The following is a 21169-nucleotide window of genomic DNA, read 5'->3' as shown; positions in this document are numbered from 1 at the left end:
TCACTCACACCAAGATGAAAAACCTAGAATGAATAAGAAATACACATCTGTTTTTTCTTCTTATAAAGGTAATATATACCCATTGTTGTGTGTACTGTGTTCCTTTTGAAAAAAAAAAAGAAAATGTATTGGGCTAAAGCTGAAACTCCAATACTTTGGCCACCTCATGCGAAGAGTTGACTCATTGGAAAAGCTCTGATGCTGGGAAGGATTGAGGACAGGAGGAGAAGGGGATGACAGAGGATGAGATGGCTGGATGGCATCACTGACTCGATGGACGTGAGTCTGGGTGAACTCCAGGAGTTGGTGATGGACAGGGAGGACTAGCGTGCTGCAATTCATGGGGTCACAAACAGTCGGATGCGACTGAGCAGCTGAACTGAACTGATGATAGTGACTTTACAACATTGTGTAGTTTCTACTGTTCAACAAAGCTATATATATATATATACATATACATACATACATACAGATATTCCCTCTTTTTTGGATTTCTTTCTTATTTAGGTCACTACAGAGTGCTGAGTAGAGTTCCCTGAGCTACACAGTAGATTCTTATTACTTACCTATTGCATACATATTAATAGTACCAGTCAGTCAGTTTAGTCCCTCAGTCATGTCCGACTCTTTGCAATACTCTTTGCAACCCCATGGACTGCAGCACAACAGGCCTCCCTGTCCATCATTAGAAAAGACCCTGATGCTGGGAAAGACTGAAGGCAGGAGGAGAAGGGGATAACAGAGGATGAGATAGATGGTTGGACAGCATCAACGAGTCAATGGACATGAGCAACTTTAGGAGATGGTGAAGGACAGGGAAGTCTGGCATGTTGCAGTCAGTGGGGTTGCAAAGAGTTTGACATGACTGAGTGACTGAACAATAACAATGAAAAGACTACAAACAAATCCACACAATTACATTGTAATCAAGTTATCAAAAGTCAAAGATGATTTTCAAAGCAGCAAAGGAAATTCAACTTATATGTTGGAAAAAGTGAAAGTGTTAGTCACTCAGTTGTGTCTGACTTTTTGCGGCCGATGGACTGTAGCTTGCCAGGCTCCTCTGTCCATGAGATTCTTCATGCAAGAATACTCGAGTGGATAGCCATTCCCTTCTCCAGGGGATCTTCCCATCCCAGGGATGGAACACGAGTTTCCTGCATTGCAGGAAGATTCTTTACTAATTGAGCCACCAGGGAAGCCCTATATGATGGAACCTCCATTTAAATATGAGCAGACTTTTTGCAGAACTCAGTAGTTATAATAAAAAAGAAGTCTATATTTAAAAAGAAGAGAGACCGAATTCAACAGCTGACCTTTATACTTAAAGTAACTAGAAAAAGGACAACTGAGGCCCCAAATTAGAAGGCAGGAAATAGTAAAGATTTGATCACAAATATATCAATTAGTGAATAAAAAGTAATAAATCAATGAAACTAAGATCTTTTTGAAAATTGACAAATTGAAAACCCTTTAGCAATAAGGAAATAAGAGGACTCAGATAAAATCAGAAATCAAAGGCAACAATAAAACTGATGCAAAGAAATAAAGGTTAGTAAACTTATATGAACATTTGCACACCAAAAAAATGAATAGTCTATAACAAATGAATAAATTCTTATAAACATACAATCCATTTCATGCAGCCAGCATTGCTGTGATATTAAAGCCAGACAAAGATACTATAAGATTTATAGGCCCAGCCCCTGAGGAATTCTGAATTCTTATTCATGTGAAGAATACATAGCATTTATTTGTTGTTCTTCAGTGACTAAGTCATGTCCAGTTCTATGCGACCCCATGGACTGTAGCCCAGCAGGCTCCTTGATCCATGAGATTCTCTAGGCAAGAAAACATGAGTGGGCTGCCATGTCCTTCTCCGGGCGACCTTCCTGACCCAGGGATAGAATCTCATTCTTTTGCATTGAAAGCAGATTCTTTACCAAATGAGCCCCCAGGGAAGCTCCAAACACATAATATATGCTCGAATTGTGAGTTTCATGGGATTAAGAATGATCTGATGGCTAACAAACACATGAAAAGATGCTCAACATCACTCATTATCAGAGAAATGCAAATCAAAACCACTATGAGCTACCATTTCACGCCAGTCAGAATGGCTGTGATCCAAAAGTCTACAAGCAATAAATGCTGGAGAGGGTGTGGAGAAAAGGGAACCCTCTTACACTGTTGGTGGGAATGCAAACTAGTCCAGCCACTATGGAGAACAGTGTGGAGATGCCTTTAAAAACTGGAAATAAAATTACCTTATGATCCAGAAATCGAACTGCTGGGCATACACACTGAGGAAACCAGAATTGAAAGAGACATGTGTACCCCTGATGTTCATCACAGCACTGTTTATAATAGCCAGGACATGGAAGCAACCTAGATGTCCATCAGCAGATGAATGGATAAGAAAGCAGTGGTACATATACACAATGGAGTATTACTCAGCCATTAAAAGAATACATTTGAATTAGTTCTAATGCAGTGGATGAAACTGGAGCCTATTATACAGAGTGAAGTAAGCCATAAAGAAAAACACCAATACAGTATACTAACGCATATATATGGAATTTAGAAAGATGCTAACAATAACCCTGTGTAAGAGACAGCAAAAGAGACACTGATATATAGAACAGTCTTATGGACTCTGTGGGAGAGGAAGAGGGTGGGAAGATTTGGGAGACTGGCATTGAAGCATGTATAATATCATGTACGAAACGAGTCGCCAGTCCAGGTTCGATGCACGATACTGGATGCTTGGGGCTGGTGCACTGGGACGACCCAGAGGAATGGTATGGGAAGGAAGGAGGGAGGAGGGTTCAGGATGGGGAACACATGTATACCTGTGGCAGATTCATTTCGATATTTGGCAAAACTAACACAATATTGTAAAGTTTAAAAAGAAAATAAAATTTAAGGGAAAAAAAAAAAGAATGATCTGAGCTATGTCCGCACCACATATACAAATGGAAAGAATGAGCCTGCATCTGGTTAATTAAGATAAATTTATTGTTCCTGATTTGATAAATTTAGCCCTCTACATTCTCTCTTGAAATTCGTTGTGAGGCTCAAATAGTTTACCCTTCCATGTTGCTTGGGTGAACTTGTTTAGGAATTTCACCTTTCATTATGCACAGGGTAAAGTCTGCTCTGAGCACAGGGACTGCCCGACAGAATGTGATTTGCAGATTTCACTGTTTGTTTGTTTGTTTTTTTTCTTTTTGCCAGTGGATTACATATCCAGAACATGCAGCCATTTGAAGCCCTGGCATCAAGCAATCCTTTTTCACTGTTGCATCTTGTCAGCATCAATAACAGCAATTTGAAACTTGTGTAAGGCATATTTATTACTAACACCATGAGAAAGGTTGATGCTACAAGATTTTGCCTTTCCTTTTCATGCAGTGACTTAGGAGGAATCAGTTTCATTTGGGAGGTGCTGGAGAAATCAGTCTAAATGGCATCTGTGTGTGTAGTCATTAAACGTATGTGTTGCACTGCTGCTCAGTTTTGCCTTGGAATACCACAAGACAGAATTCAGCACCTCATCGTTTTAACAAAATTTCTAAATTGCTTCATTCAGTTCCCAAGGTGATCAATCGACTTTGTCACATTATGAAATCCTCAGTTGAGGGTGGGGAGGTAAAATAATCAGATATTATAATGAGGGCAGGGAGTCTGATCTCTACATGACTAGTGAATGAGGACCTTTGAGATTCATTAACTGAAAATTCTTTTCTAAGAGATTTCTTAATTCAAGGAGTTCTTGTAGGATGATGTAAATGGTAACAAAAGTTACTTTAAATTTCTCACTAAAAGTCATCATGGTGGTAATTTTAAGAAACAAGGACTTTTTCCTGAGTTTTCTTACTGAAATAGTGTTGATCTTCTTCTTCTAAAGTTGAATGCACATTTTCATGAGATACAACAATATATTTACCCTCAAAAATGAAAACATGTCTCAACAAAGATGTACATGCACATGCATAACAGTTTCATTTAGAACAATAGAAAACTGGAAACAAGTGAAATATTCATCAATAAGTGAGTAAATAAATTGCGTTATTTCCATGAGATAGCATATTTCAACAATAAAAAAGACATAAATTCAAATACACATCAGAACAGGGATGAATATCAAAAGCATTATCTTAAGTGAAAAAGTCTAGACACCAAAGAGTTTACATTAGAGATCCCATTCATATAAAACTATTGAAAAAGCAAAACAAATATATAGTGAGAAAAAAGATTAATTCTTACCTGGGATGGACTGTTTGGGGATTGACTACAAAGGGGTGTGAGCAAATTTTTGTCTTTAATAATGGTAGGTACATCTTTAAATTTCACAATCTTCTTATAGTTACTAATGTATTATTTCACATAAAATTTAGAAACAGTAAACTATTATTGGCCAATATCTCCACCCACTGCCATACACATCTGTACTTTGTGGGATGGTTGTTACATACACAGAACTGAAACTTTGTTAAATTTGCTTTTTATTTTTAGTAGTTTCTTGGTAGATTCCCTAGGATTTATCACAAAAATGCTCCTATAGTCAGCAAATACTGAACATTATTTCCTCCTTTCAAGATGGATGCTTTTATTTCTTTTCCTTTTTGCTCTGGGTGGAGTCCTTAACTCAATACTGAATAAAAACGGTCAAAACAAACATCTTTGCTTTGTTCTTGACATTAGGTAGAAAATGTATTGGTCAAGACATAGAAACCACACAATGATGTGAATAGAGAAATTTTAATATAAACATTTTAAATTGAGGATTAGAGTAACAGGAATTTAGTTCATGAGAACATAAGACAATTCTAAAGAATATAGGAATAGTAGATATAAGGAGGAATATTCCATCTAGGATGTTACAGAGACTCGAGGAAGGGCACTCCTTCCTGGCATGAGATCCAAACGTCCATGGAGACAGTGTGTCTTTAGAACTTGGGCAATTTTTTTCATCATCCATATTTCTCATGATGCTTATGAGTTCTTTTATCTTTTGAACATATGATATGTAATTAAAGGACATTAATTATGTCCTTGTCTACTAATTCCAGCACTTGTCACTCTTCTGGGTCTTTGTATATTAACTTATTTTACCTTAATTATGGGTCTTATGTTTCAACTTCTTTATGTATCTGGATATTTTTGATTCTGTGATCCAGTTATTTGGGAAAGCTTGCTTCTTTCAAGGCTTGCTATTAAGTTTTATTTGACCTGATCAGCCTTTAATCAACTGATAGTTTTGCTCCACTACTGAGACAAAATCTTCATACCCTACTCAATGCTCTTTGAAACACAAAGGTTTTCTACTCTGGATGGTGGAACTATTTTGTAACAGTTCTTAGCTCTAGGGCCCTCATGGGAGTGCCACATTTTGGTACGCTTCTTTAAGGGGTTGGAGCTTGTTCTGACAGGAAGCTATGTGACTTTTGGATCATCTTGATTAATCAAAGCCTCGGTTTCAGACTTCTTTATTATGTGTCTGGAGTATTTTTCCTTGGGCGCTAATTCAGCCCCAATTTTGAATGTGACCACTCTTGCATCTCTATCAAACGTCCCATATCATCCCTATTGGAAAGGTCAGAACTTGAATAATTTCAGCTTTGAGTACTTGAAATATTTTTGCTTATAGCTTCTTACCAGTTATGATTGCTCCAGCATTTTACTTTGCCATATCTTGGGGAATTTCACAAATTAGTAGTTAGTTATTTATTCAAGAGGACCCTGTGCTGATTTCTGGAGCACTTCTTCTGAATACCTCCTTCCTCTTTATGTTCCACCCCACAAACCCTAGCCATTCTAATATCTCTGAAATCTGAATTCTGTATCATTAGTTTAGCAAGACTTCTATGCAAGTTTTTTAATCACCTTTCCTGTGCCCACGTCCAAAAATTCCAAAAAAGGAAAAAACCAGGGTGATCATAAGGCTAATTTGTTCATCTAGTTGGTTATTTTTTTTTTCTTGCATTCGTCATAAACTTGTGATTCCTATTAGTATATCAAAAGTGTGGTTTTCACCTTTCTAGTAGTTTAAAGAGGTTGAGCAAGTGTCGCAAGTTCTGTAGCAGTTATTCATTCATAAACAGATACATCTTTTTCCTTTTATTCTGTGTAACATCACTGAGATTATGGTCACTAAAGTTCCATATAATGTCATTGATGCAGTTTTTAATTATTACATTTTTTTGTATTTTATTTTACTATTCATGTCTTCTAAATATGACCTTTGTCTTTAATAATAAACATATGACCTGCTCTTTTTTTTTTTTTTGGTTATACATCTTTTTTTTTTTTAATTGAAGGATAATTGCTTTACAGAACTTTGTTGTTTTCTGTCAAACCTCCACATGAATTAGCCATAGGTGTACATAAATCCCTTCCCTTTTGAACCTCTTTTCCATCCCTTCCAGAGCTCCTGTTTGAGTTTCCTGAGTCATAGAACGAATTTCCGTTGGCTATCTATTTTACATATGGTAATATAAGTTTCCGTATTGCTCTTTCCATATAGCTTACCCTCTCGTGCCCTCTGCCCATGTCAATAAGTCTATTCTCTATGTCTGTTTCTCCATTGCTGCCATGTAAACAAATTCTTCAGTGCTATTCTTCTAGATTCAATGTATACGTGTTAGAATATGATATTTATCTTTCTCTTTCTGACTTACTTCACTCTGTATAATAGGTTCTAGATTCATCCACCTCATTAGAACTGACTCAAAGACATTCCTTTTTATGGCTGAGTAACATTCCACTGTGTATATGTACCACAACTTCTTTATCCACTCATCTGTTGGTGGACATCTGGGTTGCTTCCATGTTCTAGCTATTGTAAATAGTGCTGCAGTGAACAGTGGAATACATGTGTATTTTTCAATTTTGGTTTCCTCAGGGTATATGCCTAGCAGTGGGAGTGCTGGGTCATTCCTAGTTTTTTAAGGAATATCCATACCGTCTTCCACAGTAGCTGTTATCAGTGTACATTCCCACCAACAGTGCAAGAGCATTCCCTTTTCTCTACATCCTCTCCAGCATTTATTGTTTGTAGACTTTTTGATGATGGTCATTCTGACCAGTGTGAAGTGGTATCTCATTGTAGTTTTGATTTGAATTTCTCTAATAACTAACAATGCTTAGCATCTTTTCATGTGTTTGTTATCCATCTGTATGTCTTCTGAGAAATGTCTGTTTAGGTCTTTATCCCACTTTTTGATTGGGTTGTTTGTTTTTCTATATTGAGTATTTTGGAAATTAATCCTTCATCAGTAGGTTCATTTGTTTTTATTTTCTCCCACTCTAAGGGGTGTCTTTTCACCTTGCTTATAGTTTTCTTTGCTGTGCAAAAGCTTTTAAGTTTAATCAGGTCCCACTTGCTTACTTTTGTTTTTATTTCCATTACTCTAGGAGGTGGATCAGAGAGGACCTAGCTTTGACTGATGTCATCAAGTGTTCTGCTTATGTTTTCCTGTAAGAGTTTTATACTTTATAGTCTTACATTTAGGTCTGTAATCCATTTTGAGTTTAACTTTGTGTATGATGTGTTCTAATTTCATTCTTTACACATAGCTGTCCAGTTTTCACAGCACCATTTATTGAAGAGGCTGTGTTTGCCCCATTGTAGAGTCTTGCCTGCTTTGTCAAAAATAAGGTACCCATAGGTGCATATTTTTTTTTCTTGATTTTCTATCTTGTTATATTGGTCTATATTTCTGTTTTTGTGCCAGTACCATCCTGTCTTGATGACTGTAGCTTTGTAATATAATCTGAAGTCAGGGAGGTTGATTCCTCCAGCTCTATTCTTTCTCCAGATTGCTTTGGCTGTTCAGGTCTTTTGTGTTTCAATATGAATTGTGAAATTTTTTTTCTAATTCTGTGAAAAATGTCATTGGTAATTTGATAGGGATTGCATTGAATCTGTAGATTGCATTTGGTAGTATAGTCATTTTCACAATATTGATTCTTCCTCCCTAAGAACATGGATAATCTCTCCATCTGTTTATGTCATCTTTGAATTCTTTCATTACTGTTTTTTTTAAATTTTCTGTGTACAGCTCTTTTGTTTCCTTAAGTAAGTTTATTCCTAGATATTTTATTCTTTTTGTTGCAATGGTGAATGGGATTGATTCCTTAATTTCTCTTTCTGATTTTTCATTGTTAGTATGTAGAAATGCAAGCAATTTCTGTGTATTGGTTTTGTATCCTGCAACTTTGCTAAATTCATTGACTAGCTCAAGTAATTTTCTGAAACTATATTTAGGGTTTTCTATATGCAGTATCATGTCATCTGCAAACAGTGAGAGCTTTACTTCGTTTCCAATCTGAATTCCTTTTATTTCTTTTTCTTCTCTGATTGCTGTAGCTAGGACTTCCAGAACTATGTTGAATAAGAGGGGTGAAATTGGGCACCCTTGTCTTATTCCTGATCTTGTTGCTTCATAGCAGAGTTTTAGAAGGATAGGCATTAGCTCTTCTCTAAATGTTTGCTAGAATTCTCCTTTGAAACCATCTGGTCCTGGGCTTTTGTTTTTTGGGAGAATTTTGATCACAGCTTCAATTTCAGTGCTTGTAATTAGGTTGCTAATTTCTATTTCTTCCTGGTTCAGTTTCTGAAGATTGAACTTTTCTAAGAATCAGTTCATTTCTTCCAGGCTATCTATTTTTTTGGTCATATAGTTGTTCATAATAGTCTCTTATAATCCTTTGTATTCCTGCATTGTCTCTTGTAACCTCTCCTTTTTCATTTCAAATTTTGTAGATTTGATTCTCTTTTTTTCTTGATGAGTCTGGTTAAAGATTTGTCAATTTTGTTTAACTTCTCAAAGAATCAGCTTTCAGTTTTATTGATCTTTAATATTCTTTCTTTCATTTCTTACTCATTTATTTCTCCTCTGATCTTTATGATTTCTTTCCTTCTACTAATTGTGTGTGTGTGTGTGTGTGTGTGTGTGTGTGTTTTGGTTGTTGTTGTTGTTCTTTTTCAAGTTGTTTTAGATGTAAAGTTTGGTTTTCTAGTCGATGTTTTTCTTGTTTCTTGAGGTAGGATTGAATTCCTATAAACTTCCCTTTTAGAACTGCTTTTGTTGCATCCCAAAATTTTTGAGAGTTCGACTATAAAGAAGGCTGAGCACTGAAGAGTTGATACTTTTCAACAGTGGTGTTGGAGAAGAGTCTTGAGAATCCCTTGCATTAAAAGGAGATCAAATGAATCCATCCTAAAGGAAATCAGTCCTGAATATTCATTAGATGGAATGATGGTGAAGCTGAAACTCCAATACTTTGGCCACCTGATGTGATGAAATGACTCATTGGAAAAGACCCTGATGCTGGGAAAGATTGAAGGTGGGAGGAGAAGGGGAAGACAGGATGAGATGGTTTATGGATCACCGACTCTATGAACATGAGTTTGAATAAGTTCCAGGAGTTTGTGATGGGCATGGAAGCCTGGCGTGCTACAGTCCATGGGGTCACAAAGAGTCAGACATGACTGAGCAACTGAACTGAACTGAACTGACGAGTTTTGAGTTGTGTTTTGATTGTCATTTTTTTCTAGAAATTTTTTGATTTCCATTTTTATTTATTCAGTAACCTATTGGTTACTTAGAAATGTGTTCTTTAATCTCCATGTGTTTGTGTTTTTTACAGTTTTTTTTTCTTGTTATTGATATCTAGTCTCATGGTGTTGTGTTCAGAGAAGATACTTGATATGATTTCAATTTTCTTAAATTTACTGAGGCTTGATTTGTGACCTAAGATGTGGTCTATCCTGGAGAATGTTCTATGTGCACTTTAGAAGAAGGTGTATTCTTCTGCATTTGGATGAAATGTCCTGAAGATTTCAATGAGATCCATCTCATCTAATGTATCATTTAAGACTTGCATTTTCTTATTAATTTTCAGTTTTTATGATCTGTCCATTGATGTGAGTGGGATGTTAAAGTCTCCTGCTATTATTGTGTTACTGTCAGCTTCTACTTTTATGTCTGTTATTGTTTTTCTTATGTATTAAGGTAATACATAATTACATAATTATGTATGTACATATTATGTATGTATTAATACATAATACATAATTACCTTAATATGTATTAAGGTAATACATACCTTAATACATACCTTCTATGTTGGGTGCATAGATATTTACAATTGCTACGTCTTCCTCTTGGATTGATCCCTTGATCATTACATAGTGTCTTTCCTTATCTCTTGTAATCATCTTTATTTTGAAGTTTATTTTGTTTGATATGAGAATTGCTACTCCAGCTTTCTTTTGCCTTCCATTTGCATGGAATATGTTTTTCCATCCTCTCACTCTCAGTCTAAATGTGTCTTTAGGTCGAATTTGGGTTTCTTGTAGACAGCATATATATGGGTTTTGTTTTTGTATCCATTCAGCTAGTCTGTGTCTTTTAGTTGGAGCATTTAATCTATTTATATTTAAAGTAATTATTGATATATATGTTCTTATTGCCATTTTCTTAATTGCGTGGGGTTGATTTTATAGACCTTTTTTCTTCTCCTGTGTTTCTTGACTATATAATTCCCTTTATTGTGTGTTGTAAAGCTGGTTTGGTGGTACGGAATTCTCTTAACTTTTGCTTGTCTGAAAAGCTTTTGATTTCTCCATCAATTTTGGTTCTGGATTTTTCCCTTTCATTACTTTAAATATATCCTGCCATTGCCTTCTGGCCTGCAGCATTCTGTTGAAAGATCAGGTGTTAAGCATATGGGGTTTCCTTGTACGTTACTTGTTGCTTTTCTCTTGCTTTTTAAAATATTCTTTCTTTGTGTTTAGCCTCTGTTAGTTTGATTAATATGTGTGTAGTGTGTTTGTCCTTGAGTTTATCCTATATGGGACTCTTGTGCCTCTTGGTCTTGATTGACTATTTCCTTTTCCGCGTTGGGGAAATTTTCAACTATAATCTCTTCAAAAATATTATCATGTCCTTTCTTTTTCTCTTCTTCTTCTGGGACCCCTATAATTCGAATATTATTGTGTTTGATATTATTCCAGAGGTCTCTGAGACTATCCTCAGATCTTTTCATTCTTTTCACTTTATTCTCCTCTTAAGAAGTTATTTCCACCTTTTATCTTCCAGCTCATTGATTCGTTCTTCTGCTTCAGATATTCTGCTATTGATTCCTTCTATAGTGTCTTTTAATTTCAACAATTGTGTTGTTTGTATGCATATGTTTATTCTTTAATTCTTCTAGGCCTTTGTTAATTCAATCTTGCATTTTCTCCATTCTGTTTTCTAGGTTTTTGATCATCTTTACTATCATTATTCTGATTTTTTTTTTTCAGGTGGTTTGCATATTTCCTCTTCATTTATTTGGAATTCTGTATTTCTAGTTTGTTCCTTCATTTGTGTAGTATTTCTCTGACTTTTCATTATTTTTTTAACTTATTGTTTGAGGTCTCCTTTTCCCAGGCTTCAAGGTTGAATACTTTCTTCCTTTTGTTTTCTGCCTTTCTAAAGTTGGTCCAGTGGTTTGTGTAAGTTTCATATAGGGTGAGATTTGTGATGAGGTTTTCTGTGTGTTTGTTTTTCTTCTGGTGGAAAAGGCTGAGTGAGGTAGTAAATTTGTCTTCTGATGACTGGGTTTGTACTTTTGTTTTGTCTGTTGTTTAGATGAGGAGTCTTGCACAGCGTGCTACTGGTGGTTGGGTGATGCCAGGTCTTTTACTCAAGTGGTTTCCTTAGTGTGAGTTCTCACTATTTGATTCTCCCCAGTGTTAGTTCTCTGGTAGTCTAGGGTCTTAGAGTCAGTGCTTCCATTCCAAAGGCTCAGGACTTAATCTCTGGCCAGGAACGAAGATTCCACAAATGGTTTGTTATGGTATTAAGTGAGATAAAACAAATACCCAAAAATGATACACCAAAGATGAACTCCAGACAAATGGCAAATACAAAATTAGGCAAGTAATAATTGAAATAATGGAATATACTCATATACATATATACTAATGAGCAAAGTCAAATCAGTCCCCCCCAAAAAAAGTACCATAGACTGACCTGGTGAACAAAAGAAATAAAAAATTATATTTACCAGTTAAGAACAAAGCTAGCTAAAGCACATACTGGAAAACAAAACTAAAGCAATGTGCCAAGTGTGGAATAAAGCAATGAGAACAAAACTAACAAATATGTTGGGAGAAAAGGAAAGAAAGAAAACAAAGAAAGAATAGATATGCAAAGTTAAAGACAGATGAATAAGATTTATATACATTAAAGTTTAACTGCAAGGGGAAAATAGCAGAAAGGCAAACAAAGGAATAAATGTAGAAAAAATATGATAGGTTTAAAAAAGTTAAAAATTAAAGTTTTAAAAAAGAGGGGGGGAAAAAAAGGGTAAGTAGAGGCAAAATAGAAAAAAAAAAAAAAAAAAAAAGGAAAACTCCGCAGAACTGCAAATCCCCAATGTAGAGGCAGAGATTTATAACAACAATAGAAACTGTGACTGAATATACACATATGCATATACACCTGTAAACAAAATTGAGACAGCCCAATAAAAATAAAGTGCAATAGATTGACCCAGTGAACAAAGGAAACCAAAAATCATATATACCAAAACAAAACTAACTAAAGCACAAACTAGAAAACAAAAGTAAAGCAAGATTCCAGTTGGGGAATACAGCAATGAAAATAAAAGTAACATATATGTTGAGAGGAAAGGAAAGAAAGAAAAAAAAGAAAGAGTAGATATGCAAAGTTAAAGAAATAGAAAAGAAGATTTTTATACTTTAAAGATTAACTGCAAGGGGAATAGTACAGTAGGAAAAGCAAACACAGGAATAAATATAGAAGAAATAATAAATTTATAAAGTTAAAAATTAAAATTAAGAAAGAGAAATGAAAGAAAAAAAAAAAAGAAAAAGTCCACAGAACTGCAAAAGACCACGGTAGAGGCAGAGGTTTATAATAATAATAATAAAAAAGATGTGAGAAGAGAAAAAGAAAAAAAAGCTCAAAAGCTTAATCGCATTTCATAGTGTCATAATACCAATAAAGTCGATAACTGCAACAGAGGGGGATAAAAAGAAAAAAAAAAAAGAAGAAGAAAAAATTCAAAAGAATCTAAAGAACAAGTCAACACATAAGAATAATAAATGTTTTTCTTGAGTCACTAATGGCAGAGTTCTTTCCCTCACTGGGAATCACAGTTTACTTTACCTCCCTAGCATGCCCTCCAACACTGTGCTGACCTCTGGACCTGCTTTGCTGCTGCTGCTAAGTGCTTCAGTCGTGTCCAACTCTGTGTGACCCCCTAGACGGCAGCCCACCAGGCTTGCCCATCCCTGGGATTCTCCAGGCAAGAACACTGGAGTGGGTTGCCATTTCCTTCTCCAATGCATGAAAGTGAAAAGTGAAAGTGAAGTTGTTCAGTCGTGTCTGACTCTTAGCGACCCCATGGACTGCAGCCCACCAGGCTCCCCTGTTCATGGGATTTTCCAGGCAAGAGTACTGGAGTGGGGTGCCATTGCCTTCTCTGGACCTGCTCTGGGGCAGCTCAAATACTAATCTGGTCCTACTCCTATGTGTTCTTACCTCTAATGTTCACAGCTATCACAACTAGTGTGTTTTCTTTTGTGGGAGCTCTCAATGACCTTTTATATATTCAGACACAGAGTCTGCCTAGATGATCGTGTGGACTTAATCTGAAGCCTGCACAGCTGGTGGGAAGGTTTTGGTCTTCTTCCTTAGCCACACTGCCCCTGGGTTTCAATTGTTGTTTTATTTCCACCTCTGCACATGGGTTGTCCACTGGGGTTTGCTCCTGAGGCTGCCCTATAAGACTTGGGTTTGCTCCTGTGAAGGCCAGGTGTGGAGGTGGTGCAGCTGCTTGGGGCACAGGGGTTCTGGGATCACCAGGTATTCAGGGGAGTTGGTGTCTAGGGCAGCAGAAAATATAGTGCTCTAGAAGGGTATGGCAACCAGTATTGACCAATATGCTTTAGTATTATTGCCTGGAGAACCTCCCGGACAGAGAAGCCTGGCAGGCCACAGTCTATAGGATTGTAAAAAGTTGGACACAACCAAAGAAAAGCTGCGCACATAGACACTAGGTTTATTTATTTATTTATTTATTTTTGCCTGGGGCACCACTGCCCCAGTGACAGTTGAGTGTGAAGATAGTTCAGCTGCTTGCAGGAACCCTGGCGGTGCCAAATGTGCAGGCACATGGACTGCCTCCACCACAGGAGTTACGGCCCTATCAGAGTCTTTTTTTCGAGCCTCTTGTAGCTGGTGATCAGAAGCCTCTTTGACCAGTCTTCCTCTGTAGCTCTGCCCATTCCGGCACTTAAAGGGCTCCCTTGCCTGGGGTCCTTCTCTGTTGTTCGGCACATTAGACACAAAGTGGGGCCCCCCTGGCTGGGATCCTACTCTGTGGTTCATTGTGTCTGGTGTTTTATGGGCCAGCTTCTCTATTGTTCAGCTGCGATGCTGACCTATGGGGACAGAGAGAGTTTATCATGATGGTTCCACCCCCTACATGTGACTCAGCAGTATCCCCTTGCTTCCATGGCTGCCTGGCTCTCCTCTACAGCCATCTCCCACCACAATCTCCTCCCTCACATCCCCTCAATCTGTCTGCAATCAACAGCAGCTCGCTCACCCTGGGATTGCTCCATAATCCCTAAATTCCAGCTCCCAGCTTATGTACCTTCCATGAGACCTGCATCCCTGTTCAGAGTATGTATGGCTGCATCAAGGGCTGTCTGATTCTTACTCCATTTAGGCTGCCACAGTTAAGCTGTTTCTCTCTTAACCTTAAATGTTTCTCCTCTGACTCAGACAATTGCCCCAATATGGTGATGGGACCCCTGTTTCAGTTCCCCCACCCACCAAGGGCAGGTCCAGTCCTACTAACACTCCTGTTTTTCTCCCTAGTTTCTTCATTCTACCGAGTTTTGCATGATTCTATATATTTTGTCCACTGGTCAAGTACTCCTGTCTTCTCTCAGCTGGTGTTTTGCATGCACTTCTGTGTCTGAAGGTGTATTCCTGATGTATCTGTGAAGAGAGATGTACTCCACATCCACCTACTCCTCTGCCATCTTGTTCTTTCCTGACCTCCTTTAATATTCAAAGAAACAGTACAAAAGGAAGGTGATAATTTTCCTATCCAGCTTATTTAAAATCCATTATTTTGTAAGGAACACTATAGAATGTTGTCAAACATTATTAGACATACCTGTGTATGATAATTAGTTTTACACCTCCTAAATTTGAGCACTGCTATGCTCTTTTTTAAAGTACTGCCTTAAATGTTGATACCCTAACCATTTAAATGTTGAATAGTAACAATTGTCACTGCACAAAGTAATTATAAGAATTAAATGAAAAAAAAAATTAGAGTGGAATATTTAGTATATTAAATATATTTAATATTAATAAAATTAGTATATTTAATAAAATCAGAGATCAGATCAGATCAGTTGCTCAGTCGTGTCCGACTCTTTGCAGAGTGGAGTATTTAATATATGGATGACAAAGGCCCATATAGTCAAAGCTATGGTTTTTCCTGGAGTCATATATGGATGTGAGAGTTGGACTCTAAAGAAATCTGAGTGCCAAAGAATTGATGCTTTTGAATTGTGGTGTTGGAGAAGACTCTTGAGAGTCCCTTGGACTGCAAGGAGATCCAACCAGTCCATCTTAAAGGAAATCAGTCCTGAGTGTTCATTGGAAGGACTGATGTTGAAGCTGAAACTCCAATACTTTGGCCACCTGATACAAAGAGCTGACTCATTAGAAAAGACCCTGATGCTGGGAAAGATTGAAAACATGAGGAGTAGGGGATGACAGAGGATGAGATGGTTGGATTAAATCACTGACTAGATGGACATAAGTTTGAGCAAGCTCTGGGTGTTGGTGATGAACAGGGAAGCCTGGCATGCTGCAGTCCATTGGATCACAAAGAGTCGGACAGGACTAAGCGACTGAACTGAACTGAATGGAACTGTTTTAATATATTGGCTGGTAGACAGTAAGTACTTGAAAATGTTACTTGTTTTTAAAATTATCAAATCATGAAATATTGTATATGTATTTTGTTGTATATATATGTGCATGTGTATATATATATATACACACACATCAATACTAGGTCCTTTATGTAAATGACAAGTAACTCAATATTTTTTTAAATATCTATATTGTCTACTCACTTTGAAAACTCTCAAGTAGCTGATCTCACAGAACTACACAAATTAAAAATCATAGACAAAATTTATGTACTTCTTTCTGCTTCATCATGATTTTACTTATACCCTAATGTTTCATATACAATCCACAAAATATCTTGAATTTAGGGTATGATATATCCTACCTTCCCTGGTGGCTCAGATGGTAAAGAATCCACCTGCAATGCTGGAGACCTGGGTTCGGTCCCTGGGTTGGGAAGATCCCCTGGAGAAGGAAATGGCTACCTACTCCTGTATTCTTGCCTAGAGAATCCCCATGGACAGAGGATTCTGGCGTGATACAATCAACGGGGTCATAAAGAGTAAGAGATAACTGAGCTACTAAGAACACACATGCACACACAACACCTTCAATGACAATTCCTCTGATTCAATATGATTTTAAGGATGTTATTTACCCATTCTGGAGTTCAGTTCCTACATCTGGAAAAATGTGAATGATATTCAACATGTTGAGATGTTAATATAGCCAATTAATAATGTTGTATAAAATTTTTAAAGAGAATTTCTTGGCACATAGTCAGAAACTATACAATGTAACTTATTTTATTCCTTTTCTTTATAAAACTGATTCTGAGTCATGATATAATTCTGTCTCACATTGTACTTTTAGAGTTTAGCATGCCTCACTTAACAAGCTGTGCTAAATACCTCTGTTTTAACCAGAACAAGGGCTACAAATAGGTAGGAATCTTTAGTGAAAGGCTAAGAGTAATCTATTGGTTTGGAGCAGGTATTTTAGATAATCCTGGGACTAAGCAACCAAAGACATTTCAAACAGATAGATGATCAATAACAGTGATAGCTGATAGCTTCCAAATGGATGTCTGAGATGAGAGGTGGCAATAGAGTTAGAAGAGTTTGGCTCCAGAGATGTAATTAAGCATGGTCAAGGCACAGAGTAGAATTAATGGAAAACAATGGAGTCTGGAGAAAAGGATCAGGACTCTATCTCCTTAAAGTCCTGAAACAAAGAGAGAAGTCCAGTTCAGGGAAGAATTCCAGTTGGCAATGAAGGCAAGCCACCTCATCTAGGAAAGCAAGGTAGGAATGTGGGGTCCAAAAATTATTACTGAATGAGTAGAAAACATGACTTCTGCCGTATTTTCTCTTTTTGATAAAAACTCTTTAGGGAACAAGGGCTTGTTCCATTCCAGCTTCATCCCAAGAGCCAGAAGATGTATCTGCCCTTCTGACTCTTGAGATACTTTATAGATTAGAAATAACTGACAGGGGCTTCCCTGGTGATCCAGTGGCAAAGAATCCACCTGCCAATGCAGGATTCATGGGTTTGATCCCTGATCCAGGAAGAAACCACACACCATGGAGCAACTAAGCCCACAATAAGAGAAATCACCATGAGAGGCCCACACATCCCAACTGGGGAGTAAGTCCCACTCACTGCAACTAGAGAAAACCCCATGGAGCAACAAAGACCAGCACAGCCAAAAAATAAATAAGTAAAAGGAATAGCTGACAAATATGTTACTGAGGTTCTGTTTCCTAAAACAAACAAACAAACAAACAAAACTCATCTGGGACTCAGAATTCCTTCTATTCAACAAACAAACTGTTGATTCTATATAGTCAACCCCCACCTAACTCTTGTTTTCTCCTTAACTTTCCTGAACCTACTTTACTTTCAGTGTTGGAAAATGCTTTGCTAAAACTTATCCTGGCATGATGGAGGGATATTTTTGTTAAGTCTAATTTAAAACACAAAGAAATGAGAGCCTGACTTGCTTAGTATAAAATTTCACACAGGAAATATTTTAACCGGGTCTTTAGTGAGCTTCCCTGATGGCTCAGACGGTAAAGAATCTGCTTCCAGTGTAGGAGACACAGTTTTGATCCCTGGGTAGGGAAGATCCCCTGGAGAAGAGAATGGCTACCCATTCCAGTATTCTTGTCTGGAGTTTTCCATGGACAGAGGAGCCTGGTGGGGTGCAGTCCATGGGGTCACAAAGAGTCAGACATGATTGAGCAACTAACAGTGATAAGAATTAATTTGTTCTACTAAAGATGCTGGAAGGAGCATTTCTGTTAGAAAGAATAAAAGGCACAGGGTTTAAGAGAAATGAGTGGGAGAAATGTTCTTCCCTTTAAAAACATGCATCACCTCATCACCCTGATATGAGCTTTTAAACACAATGTTGTGACTGGTTAAAGTGTGGGAGAATCCCTGACTGAACTCTGATCCTGAAAATAAATAAAGGGAGGGCCGACTGGCCTCTACCTCTTCTCTTCCCAGCATCCATTTATCTTCTCATCACATCTTTCTCTTCACATTACCCGCTTCTCTTTCAATCACCAATCACTCTCTTCTCTTCCAATAACTCCTTTCTCTTCCCATCACCATCTTCTCTTCTTATCTCACCCTTCACTTTCCTTCAAATCTCTGCCTGGACTAGAATAGCATGTATTTTATGCTGAGCTCATTAGACAAAGGAAAAAAGAAAGTTAGAGGGGCAGGACTAAAGTCACAGCTTTCTTGTAAGCAAAGTACCCAAAACCGTGGAACAATAGCAGCTTAGATTTTGCATGGATTGTGGTTGTGCTTGGGATTATAAAGACATACTAAAATTTCTAATACTGAAAAACAACAGAATTAGTCACCCCTTCACAGACTCCCCCTGGCTACCTTCTTCACATTCTCTTTCATCTACAACTTCAAATCACAGTCAAGGCTTGTTTTCATGTTAAACACCAATAGACAGGCTTTGTGGGTGATACAACACATTGATACCTATGATTCAGTCATTAGGAGACAAAGGTCCTGAGGTCTCACCCAGAAGTCATTTTCCTTTACACAATTTTTTTTTATTTCAGAAGTCACAGAGTACCACTAGAAGGCATATGGTTGAAACCTTCCCATTTTTCTACAATCCCTAGACCATCAAATGAGGACTTATCTGATGCAGGCTTTTGAGAGGTTAATCATATAATCATGTCAGCCAAGATGAGGAAGTGCTAGGGTAAGGGAGAAGGGAACAGGAGAGGATTAGGAGTACAGGAAGATACAGAGGGAGGGACAGAAGGCCTAGGCATTTTTATTGCTAACTGGGAATAGTAGAATATTCTATTATCCCTCCTGAGTAGGATAATTTATTAGTGACCTGGAGCAATTCACTTCATATCGTCTAATCTTAGCTTCTTCATCTGTAAAAGAGAGCAGAGATAATATCTGTGCAAAGTCCTCTCATAAACAATATGGTATGACCTCTATCACTTTTCATGAATGAGGACCACCTGCTCTAGCACCTTCCTCAGAGAATATTTCACTTCCTTATTTCTCAAGCTGTATATCAAGGGGTTAAGCATGGGGGTGACAAGGTTATTCAGGACCTGAACAGTTGCATTAAGCCAGGGGTTAGGGGTGGGCTGCAGGTAGATGAGAACCACTGGCATAAAGGAGAGGAGGATGGCAGTGAGGTGGGCACTGCAGGTGGAGAAGGCACGCTGTTGGCCTTCAGTTGATCGAATTTGAAGAACTGAGTAAACGATGCAGCTGTAGGAGGTGAGGATGAGAAGGAAGCAGCTGAGGGGCATGAGACCCACACTGATGAATCCCACCATCTCTAGGGCCGAGGTGTCTGCACAAGCCAGCTTCAGCATCACTGGGATATCACAGAAGTAATAGCCCACCCCACTGGGGCCGCAGTAGGGCAATTGGAAGGTGAGTGTAGTTAGAAAGATGGCCTGAATGCATCCAAAAAATGAGGTGCCCATGGCCAGGATGGCACACAGTCTGTGACTCATGATTATTGTGTAGCGCAGAGGGTAACATACGGCAACAAAGCAATCATAGGCCATTACTGTGTACAGGAAACACTCGGTACAACCCAGGAAGTGGTAGAAGAAGAGCTGGGACACGCAACCTGAGTAGGAGATGGCTCGGCTGTTCCCTGCTAGGTAGAAGAGCATCTTGGGGGAACTCACAGAGGGAAAAAATATGTCACACACAGACAGTTTACACAGGAAGAAGTACATGGGAGTGTGCAGCCGAGTGGAGGAGACAATTGCCAGTAGGATGAGCAGGTTCCCCATAAGGGTGAGGATGTAGAAGGACAGAAACAGGACAAAGAGCATGGTCTCCAGGTCCTCTGTGTGCGGGATACCCAGCAGAATAAACTCAGTCACCTCTGAGGTGTTCCTCATCTGTGTTAGAATGTTGGACTTCAAAATAGAATACAGGTCTCCAAGTGTCAGCACTGATGTCAAACCAAGAAGCTATTTAATAAAGGATAAGCAATTATTTAATTATCTCATTATGTGTCCTTCTAGCAAGTGTAATTTACAAAACAACATTAATAAACTAAATACTTTTAAAGGAACATTATAAATATATAAAGTGACTTTATTGAAATTATTCCATTTAAGTGAAATTACTCCATATGAAAATGCTTTAATTAAAATAATAGCTTTTGACTATTTGCAAGTGTTATGCTAATTTCTTTTATTTTTAAATTTAAGTCTCAGAAACAACCTTATTAAGTGAAAGAAGATATACGAGCACAGGAGTTTTTAGTAACTTGATCATGTAGCTAGAAAATAACTTGATGTGAGATTAAAACTCCTGTCTGATCGCAGAGTCAAACTTCTAACATTTTTACTGTGAAAGCTCCTAGGAATTTTTACTTAGAGAAGCTGAGACCTGATTTTCATCTTCAAATAATTGAAGAGCTGCTATGTAGATGTGGCTGTGTGCTCATCCATAGCAAATGATGTGTACAAAAGTGGAACTAGTAAAAGTTAGATTTTATTTCAGTATAGGAAAAAATTAACGGCTAAGTTGCCTTATTAAGTGTTGTGTTCTCATCATGATAAGGGTTTGATTATTTGTATGATGATATTCTTTCAGATATGAAGAACTTGCATTCCCAATTTAAATGCAATTATTTCCTACTTGCACCTTTAATATCCTCTGAAATTCTTTGCCTTTAT

At 37.6% G+C, this 21169-nt stretch overlaps 1 protein-coding gene across 1 annotated transcript; it reads right to left on the bottom strand.

Annotated features, from left to right (window-relative positions):
* Window positions 1-19450: 19450 nt before the first annotated feature.
* LOC102278834 (olfactory receptor 10D1B) lies at window positions 19451-20383 on the bottom strand. Its single transcript, XM_005905944.2, has one exon. The coding sequence runs from the start codon at window positions 20381-20383 to the stop codon at window positions 19451-19453; it is 933 nt and encodes a 310-aa protein (XP_005906006.2).
* Window positions 20384-21169: the final 786 nt, after the last annotated feature.

Source organism: Bos mutus, chromosome 29, assembly GCF_027580195.1.
Source record: "Bos mutus isolate GX-2022 chromosome 29, NWIPB_WYAK_1.1, whole genome shotgun sequence".
Classification (NCBI taxonomy): Eukaryota; Metazoa; Chordata; class Mammalia; order Artiodactyla; family Bovidae; genus Bos; species Bos mutus.
Note: the sequence above shows the minus strand (reverse complement) of the source record. Positions and strands in the feature narration are given on the sequence as shown.

Excerpts from the sequence above, each read along its gene's own strand:
- LOC102278834 (XM_005905944.2), bottom strand. The coding sequence starts at position 20,383 with ATGAGGAACACCTCAGAGGTGACTGAGTTTATTCTGCTGGGTATCCCG.